We start from the raw sequence: 9355 nt of genomic DNA on the forward strand, positions 1-9355 counted from the left end.
ACAATTATTGCATATACCGTGGTATAAAAATCATGTGATTGACTTAGTGTTTGTCTATTGCTATTTATGTATGACGTACTTTGAGATCACTGAAACTCCACCTGATGTGGTGGAAGTTGTCGAACCAGATCAGAACGCCTTCGAGGACCACCTTTAGGCATGGGCTGGAGGTTTTAGACCAGGTAAATGTTCTTGTCCACTGTTAATTTATTTTCTGGCCTTCCAAGAGATATATAAGAGATGTATTTGTAATATTATGAAATATAATTGCATTAATTTCTGTTATCAATCAAGGTGAGACTGAATATGGACAAGATGCAGGAGAAACAGAAGGAGAATCACCGGAGGAGAATCAAGGGGACCAAGTGCGGGTTAATTATCCGGGTTAATTATTTGGCTTGGAAGAAGGACAAAAGGAAAGCAGACCTGGGAAACATTGCTGCTCTTTCGCTCCTAGCTGGGGTCACCATCCGTTAAGGTGAATATAAAACCTTAGATGATAACTGTTTGCATTTGCCTCCTCGTGGTGGGCAACAACAGCAGTACCAACACTGGCCCAGGGGTTTCTCCAAATAGCCAATCTCAAGGCTAACCACTGGGTCACGTAACAGCTGCTTCCATGTAGGTACGGTTAAGGTGTATAACTCCAGTGGTCATGACACCACCTTGGAGTTTCTCTCATCTCATCATCTTTTCCAGGGACCATCCCTTACCTCCCTCATCAACCCTCTGACATAAAACATTACAGACAGGTATCCTTTTTTTTCTGTCTGCCAATAACAATATTGCATGTCTAATAAAACATTTTAATTCAATAATGCAATAACTGTATTTTTACATACCTGATAAACCTGTAACCTGTGTGTTTGCTTGTTTACGTCTGTCTCCTACACTGTTCCCTTTACTCTGCTCCTGTTCTCCAGGACCTAGGAGCTCTGCCTAACACCCAGACATGGAACCTCCTGATGTCCTCCATTACCAACCACCCTCCCAACTTTTCACTACATAAGCTTCTGTTTTGTCATGTTGTCATTATCTGCTAAGAAAGAGCAAGAAAACTATCATACTGGGCATATAATGTGAGTTGCACAGATGAGCTAAAAACACTAGCACTGCAATCACTCAAAACAAATAGAGCAGCAGCGCCTGGACTTTGCAGTCTCCTTCTTCGAGTCCCCCTTCTGAGACTGACTGCCTGTTGAAAACAAGTGACATGCAGAACCTCCCATTCCCACAGCACCCACCTCCTCTCTATTACACACACCATAATTACAATTTTCAGTCTATGATTGCCATCAGAGTGTACAAACAATATGTGAAAGTAGATTGACATCGGTGATTTTCAGGTCAGAGAAAGAAGTCAGAGTTTATGAATTGGAATTTCGAGTTGGATGACCCTTCAAAACAAAAAAAAATCCTAGTCTGAGCTTTTTTTCCAGAGTTCCCAGTTGTATTGAATACACTGAAGTCAGAAGTCAAAGATTGCAGAGTTCCGAGTAAATTTTTTAATGTGCCGCTGGAGACCTACGCTTATTTCTGAGTAGGGCTACCTCTAACAAAAAGGCTCTTGTGTCTGTATTGATCTGAGAAATAGGCATATCTACACAGTAATGGTGACTTGCTGCGATATCAACTAGCCTAATAATTTGTGTATTGAGGTGATATGCCTATTTTAGCTAAATCGACAAATGAAATTGATTAGGTTACTCTGGCAATTAAAAATATTTTTTACAAAATCATGTACATGTAGACGTTTGTAAGGCGCTCATGGTGAGATCTTTAATAATGAACAAAACAGACACTTCAACTAACATGTGACATATGGTAAGATCTTTCATAATAAACTTACAAGCAAACTGACACTTTATGTGTCAGTGCCACATTACACCACATGAACACTACTAAACACTACTTGTACATGACGTGTACGTGTCACGTGACGTGAACGCGTCGTTGGCACTTTGAAAAAAGATGTTTGGTGACTTGATGAGAGGTATTGGTAGCGTCACGAGGCTTAATTCTGGCACTTATCACCCCCTATAGTCACCTGTAGAGCTCACTGCTGTTGACGTCAGGTAGGTAATAGAACTCCACTCATGCAGGCGTGGCCAAGCGTCTCGCGGGTCTCTGAAAAGCGCTTTTTTGTTGAACGCGAACTATTTTTAAAATCGACAAACTGCTAAAATGAATAACGGTTTACTATTATCGTGAACATTTAAACAAGAGAGGAATTTATATGGTATTTAAGTCTACTTACGGAGCTTTAGCAAAGTCGTTTTCACATGCTTTGAACAAAGTAGTTGTTGAAGGGCGTGATGAGGGACCGCCTGGGCGACTTGACAGCGGTGAGTATCACTATCGGAGAGAATAGAAATGTTAACTAGTTATTTCCATCTAGAAACTAGGACGTCTGCTTTGCGTTTCTTTTTCCTTCTCACTTTAAGTTTCAGTTCAATTGTTCATGAAAATGTGAATTGTTTCTGTCGAGTCATTTCGAGTCAACTACGACTCTTGTCTGTTACAGTGCAGTAGCTGTAGGCTTTATTGAACTTTAGCATAAAATTAGGGAACTATTGGTATTGTCGGTTTCTTCGATGGCAACAGGTGTACTGTACGATAACTATCTCTCTCTCTCTCTCTCTCTCTCTCTATATATATATATATATATATGTATGTATGTATGTATGTATGTATGTATGTATGTATGTATGTATGTATGTGTGTGTGTGTATATGTTAGCCTTTTAATCCGTGTGCCAGCCAGGTAGGTTCGTGTAATGAGGGCCTACACCTAGCTACTATTGTCAATGTTACATTTCATTTATTATGAACTGTTGTGTTTCTTGTACCTATAAATGGGTTGGTCAAGGTTATTGATGCCCATGACTCCAAAGGTCCTTTTAAAAAAAAAAAATATTTTTTTACATTTTATAGCTTTAACTAAGGCTATTCTAATGTGAGTAACGTTATATTTTAGGAATTATTTTATTCTCCCTCTGGCATTACACTTCACAATGGTAGGACTGTGCAGTTAATTTTTCACAATGGGGTGCTGAAATAACATGTAATTGGCATGGCAGGCCTAGTATTTTCTTTGGTTACAGAGGCCTTCCACTGATCAGACAATTATTTTCACAGAACAGCAACAATAACCCTTTTAATGTGGATGATGATGATGATGGCACCATCACAGTGGATAACAATTCCCACAGGGATGACTTCTTGAAACAGGTAGTCTTAGCTTTAAGTTTGCATAGTCAAGCGTCTTCTCTAGCTCTGTTTGCCAAAGTCTAGCCAATGTGTGTTAAATGTATTCTGTTTCTTGCTGACTGTTGATTCCTTTCAAATGTCACTAACCCTCAGTGAGGGTAATACAATGTTTTGATTATAAAAGCCTCTGTTGTGTGTAAACTAATGCGACATGTTGTTTGGAAGGTGGGGGAGGTGCGACGCCTCATCGATAAGATCTCTTCCCAGGTAGATGAAGTGGTGAAGAAACACAGCGCCATCCTCTCTGCCCCCAACCCTGAGGAGAGTGAGTATGGCCTCCTTACAGCTACACACATTCACACAAACTGTCTTAAAATGTGAAAAGTACAGGAAAACCACACTTTAATGAAAATAGTTCCTCTCCAGAATGTTGTCCAGTCTGGAAAAGTCACATATTAAATACAAATGAGCCAGGCAGGAAACCTGCCTATAACTCCAGCCCAACCAGCCTGCCCATTTCCTCTAATAGTCATCTGTTATTACTGGATTAAGGAAGTGCCAGACATCCTTTGGCTGCTGATGAGTCTTTTTATTGCTTAAATGCTTCATATGTTTTCTGATGGAAATGGATGTCAATTTCACATTGAGAAATCTGTAGTCAAATCTAGGCATGAACATTTTATTCTACGATGGCTCCAACAGAATAGCCTGCATTGGACTGAATGATATTAATATTATACAGCACTGTGGTGGAGGCCAGGTCAATATGCCACCAACAGATTATAGATGTTCCCAGAACAGTTGTAAAAGGCAGCATGTAGTGACTTCAATTGGCACCTCTGACCAGTCACTCGCTGCCTTTGATGTGCTGTCTCCATGTTTCTCCCTTCAGGCACCAAAGATGAACTGGAGCAGCTCACCAATGAAATCAAGAGGAATGCCAACACAGTGCGGGCCAAGTTAAAAAGTGAGTTCATAATAAATCAACAATTTCCTGTGTGTATCAAGAATGGTCCACCACCCAAAGGACATCCAGCCAACTTGACACAACTGTGGGAAGCATTTGAGTCAACATGGGCTAGCATCCCTATGGGATGCTTTTGAGACCTTGTAGATTCTGTGCCCTGACTGCTGTTCTGAGGGCAAAAGGGGGGAAACTCAATATTAGGAAGGTGTGTGAGTTAAAAAGTGAGTTCATAATAAATAAGTTAGACTGTAAGGTAGGGTATGAATGAAATAATATGTGAGTGGGAGAACTAGAGAGAACTATATAATGAGTTTGGGAACACTTCCCTCAATTCAGAGGGAGTTTAGTTTATAAGGGAGATTTGACTTGCAAATTAGCTGTACGTACGGGAAAGCTACTACTGCACACCTGGTCATAGGTAAACACATGGCTGGAATAGTTTGACCCCCACTGCTAACAATATAGATAAGATATCTGTATGTAGAGGTGTGTGTCTTAACTGCCTCTGCATGTATGGGAATATGTTAGGATGATGCATACATTTGTAAGTTGGACTAATTGTTTGCTTTCATATGCAAGTGTATGTTTGGAGTTTAAGTAATGTATTGATGCATACAGTATGTGTGTGTGCATTAGGTAATACACTGAGTGTTAAAAACATTAGGAACACCTGCTCTTTCCAGGAAAAGACTGACCAGATGAAAGCTATGATCTCTTATTGATGTTACCTGTTAAATCCACATCAATCATTGTAGATGAAGGGGAGGAGACGGGTTAAAGAAGCCTTGATGCAATTGAGACATTTTGTACGTGTCATTTAGGGTGAATGTGCAAGACAAAATATTTGAACGGGGGATGTTAGTAGGTGCCAAGCACACCAGTTTGAGTAAGTCAAGAACTGCAACACAGCTGGGTTTTTCGCACTCAACAATTTCCTGTGTGTATCAAGAATGGTCCACCACCCAAAGGACATCCAGCCAACTTGACACAACTGTGGGAAGCATTGGAGTCAACATGGGCCAGCATCCCTATGGAATGCTTTTGAGACCTTGTAGATTCCGTGCCCTGGCGGCTGTTCTGAGGGTAAAAGGGGGTGAAACTCAATATTAGGAAGGTGGTCCTAATGTTTTGTACACTCTGTGTATATTGCGTCATGCTGACCGGGCCTTGCTGTGTGTTGGCAGCCATACAGGACAGCCTGCCTGAAGATGAGAATGCAAACACAGCCTCTGTGGACCAGCGCATCCAGACAAACCAGGTCAGAACTGGACCACATGTTAACTACAATACATTTGTTTCAGACGTAGACCCTAATGGAGTTCTCTGTGTGCCGTTTGTCTCCCCACCTTCAGCACACAAATCTGATGCGCTGGTTTGTGGATGTCATGACGGTGTACAACGAGACCCAGATGTCCTTCAGGGAGAGGTGCAAAGGACGGATTCAGAGACAGATGGAGATCAGTGAGTGCTGGGTTTGCGCGCACAGAGATAGAAACATTATTACCTTCTTAGCCTAGACAGTCACCTGTTTTCTGTGTGCTGTACATCTTTATCAGCAAACAGGAGTGTTCTGAGAGGGGGAGGTATAGCCTGGCCACGCCCTAAGATTACAGAAAGGGGAGCTTGCAACAGGAGACACCTGTGTTTAGTGCTGCCTTAGCAACGGTTTTCAGGGTTGTCTGGGGGAGGGGTTGCAATATGTAGTCAGGTGACCAGAGGAACAGGAGGTGTGCTCTTTAGTAACTGGTCTGCTGTTAGTGAGCCCTTGTAGTTAATTTGTGAAATGAGTTTTCCAATTTTTCTTTCTTGAAGCTGGGAAAGTGACCACTGATGAGGAGCTGGAGGAGATTCTGCACAGTGAAAATCCTGCCATCTTCACTTCTGATGTGAGTGGCATATTCTTAGAACACTCATGTATCACTTTACACAAATAAATCAAGAGATGTATGTGTAAAAGTGAATTGAATTCTTGCACTCATTTCCTTCTACACGGTTACAGCTTTGTGGATTATTTTGCCACATCATAAATGTCTCCTCCTGTACTACTTCCTCCCTGTACAGATCATCTCCGACTCCCAGATCACGCGCCAGGCTCTGAATGAGATCGAGTCTCGCCATAAGGACATCATCCGCCTGGAGTCCAGCATCAGGGAGCTCCACGAGATGTTTGTTGACATGGCCATGCTGGTGGAGACTCAGGTGAGATGGATGTCACAAAGGGAAAAATGACTTGGAACAAAACTGCGTTGTGTATAAATCCTCTATCCTATATAATAACATTTGTCAATGTAATAAGCATATACACATTTAAATATGGTTTCAAAGATCCCCTGGAAAACCTGTATTGTGATCTGTGTGTCCAATAGGGGGAGATGATCAACAACATAGAGAAGAACGTGAGCAGTGCAGCAGAGTACGTCGGCGTGGCCAAAGTGGAAACCAAGAAGGCAGTGCGGTACCAGAAAGCGGCGCGCAGGGTAAGACTTTTCCCCCGTTTCCCCAGCCTTTTCAAGAGCAACACCACCGCCGTCCCCAACGAACCAGAACCCACTGCTGTCAAATGAGCCACTATAACCATAGCTTGTCCTGCTGCCACTGAACATGCCATTCAAGTTAGCACTGTGAATGAAGCTAATGTCCCGTTCAAGGTCAGCCAATCATTTGTAACGCTGTGAAGCTAATGTCGCACGCCTGAAGCTTTTATTAGATTTATCACCGAGAACCTAATCTCTTAGGAGCCTAGCGTCACATTTGATGAAGGGAAGATGGTATCACACCATAGAGCTTCCTGATAGGTTAAGCACAGAACTGCTATGCAAACTGCCTGTAGAAGTGTACAAACTGTGAAATGTTAGCCATGGCCCTTGCCTCTGTTTGTGTGATGTTTGTGCTGTTTACATGTAATGACCGTTGGAAATAAATGTGACTTGCAATTAAAACAGACAATTATTTGAATATTTTTATTAATGTATGTTTGGCCTAGTACACACTATTTTGACATAAAGCCTAACATTGTGCTTCTTGTTTGTTTTGGCAGAAGTATGTCATAATTGCCATAGTCGTGGTGATCCTGCTTGCTGTAATCGCACTTATCGTTGGTTTGTCTCTGGGTCTAAAACTGCCCTCAACCGCACAGCCTTAGGTAATTACTACTGATCTACACAGACAAACACTGTCTGTCCTGATTTAACACACACATAGACAAATACTGTCATGTCCTATAGCAGTTTGCATTTAACTCTCTAAATGCAGTCCCGTTAGTCAAATACTGACCGGTTTATTACTATGGCAACTTATACTTAAGACTGTCCACCCCTGGCCTGTGGGCTATAGGAAGTAAGGGCCCTGAACTTTTCCTTTTTTTACATTTATCTTTTAGTTCTTAATTCATTGCTTTTTTAATGAAAGACTGTATACTATGTATTTGGACAATGCAGCTGATTCAATTTTCCTTTTGTTCCCCACTCCTTTTCCTGGACAGCTCTTCTTTTTCACAGAAAATGCTTTATCTTGCTATTGGTGGGCTTGTTAGTGTCATCGTTTTAGCCATTATTATGGGGTTGAGTGTCTCATAGTGATTTGTCCAAGCCCCCCTCAAAAAAACAACCTTAAACAAACACAAACAATATATGATCAGTCTCAACCTCATTCTTCCATCTGAAATATCTACCATGACCACTAATGCCTTGCTGGGTGAAGTGATTCCTTTCTCATGGAGTGAGTAAAAGCTCCAATGAGGAGTTTCTGCTGCGCATTTCAGAGGAAGAAGACTACTCTGCACCTGCAGTATCAACCAGAGGGTGGTGCTGAATCTCCTTTTTCACTACTAAACCTTTTCAACCAGACATGCACTATGCACTTTTGACAAACACACATACACACAGCGTATGTTTTACTATCCTTGTGGAGACCTAAAATTGATTTCCATTCTATTTCTCCAAACTCCTATCCTTAATTCTAACCCTAAACTTTAGCCTAAAATAGCCTTTGTCATTTTGTGGGGACCTGGGAAATGTCCCCACAAGGGAGAATTGTCCTTGTTTGACTATCCTTTTGGGGATTTCCGGTATCCATGAGAATAGATAGAGCCTACACTCAGTTTACTTATAACCTCTGGTATTCTTTGAAATGGCATCAGTAAATCCCAGTTACATGTTTGTTTGTATTCCCTCTCCTGAATTGGTTGGATGTACTCCCTACTTGAAGATGTGTTCTATCAATGAATGTTTGACTGTTTCTTTGTGCCTCTTATTACATTTTGAGCTCCAGAGCTTTATCAAATATCTTTACACCACTGAACATTGCAAATGTATATTTTCAACTTTTGTAGAATTTATTTTTTATAGTCACCTGAACTTGTATCCGATTTAACTCATTATTTATTTGTGCTGTATTTTGTTAACAGCTGTGATAATGAACTTGATATGACATTGCTGACTGAGTGCTTGCGGAGTTGAGACAAACATCATATTGTACTACTGCACCTGTTTAAAATATTATATTTCCATACACAAAACACTAAGCTCACACTAGCTATTGAGCACAGTGGATGTAATTTAGCCAAGTGTTGCAGTTGTCAGAATTAATTGGGAATGGTGTCAGGACACTTTATTATGCCTGTGGTTTTCATCAAGTGCCTTACAACAAATGACTAAGTTACCCACAGCACTGTCCCAAGTCTGCAAGATATGACATCACTTGTCTAAAGTGAATCCAGCTGATATGTAAAGTGTCTCTTTCAATGTTCTTTCACTTCAAAAGTATCTATGATAGCCAACCAAGAGAGAGCAAAAATAAAGCACTGTTAAAAAAAAGAAAAAGAAAAAAAGCTTTCCTGTAATAGTTCATGTCAATCCTGCTGTTTCATTGAAATCAAATTATCTTTAATTTGAACATGTTTTGAGCAAAGTGAGGTTGATATTGCTACTCATCCTTGTTTTACTTTAACAACTCCTTCTGCCTCAAAGAAAAGCTGTTTTTCTGTTGGTCACTGAAGAATCAAAGGAGCTGAACAATTATCCATTCTGGCTCCTGTCCTGGCTTTTACACTATATACAACCATCTCCCTTACCTCTACTACAGAGAGCGAGGAGGTATCAGCAGCTCTAGCCCATGTATCCAAACACACTTACAGGAGGAGAGAGAGTATTTATCTGTGGAGGCTGGTGGGAGGAGCGAT

General features: G+C 41.0%; 1 protein-coding gene across 1 annotated transcript; it reads left to right on the top strand.

Moving 5' to 3' along the window:
• Nucleotides 1-2052: 2052 nt before the first annotated feature.
• LOC112230939 (syntaxin-2) lies at nt 2053-8615 on the top strand. Its single transcript, XM_024397352.2, has 11 exons — nt 2053-2345; nt 3138-3230; nt 3435-3534; nt 4102-4176; nt 5361-5434; nt 5529-5637; nt 5989-6062; nt 6238-6375; nt 6543-6653; nt 7214-7318; nt 7658-8615. Exons 1-10 carry the CDS (start codon nt 2316-2318, stop codon nt 7316-7318), a joined length of 909 nt encoding a protein of 302 aa, XP_024253120.1. The 5' UTR covers nt 2053-2315; the 3' UTR covers nt 7658-8615.
• Nucleotides 8616-9355: the final 740 nt, after the last annotated feature.

The sequence above is a fragment of the Oncorhynchus tshawytscha genome, linkage group LG33 (assembly GCF_018296145.1).
Source record: "Oncorhynchus tshawytscha isolate Ot180627B linkage group LG33, Otsh_v2.0, whole genome shotgun sequence".
Taxonomy (NCBI): domain Eukaryota; kingdom Metazoa; phylum Chordata; class Actinopteri; order Salmoniformes; family Salmonidae; genus Oncorhynchus; species Oncorhynchus tshawytscha.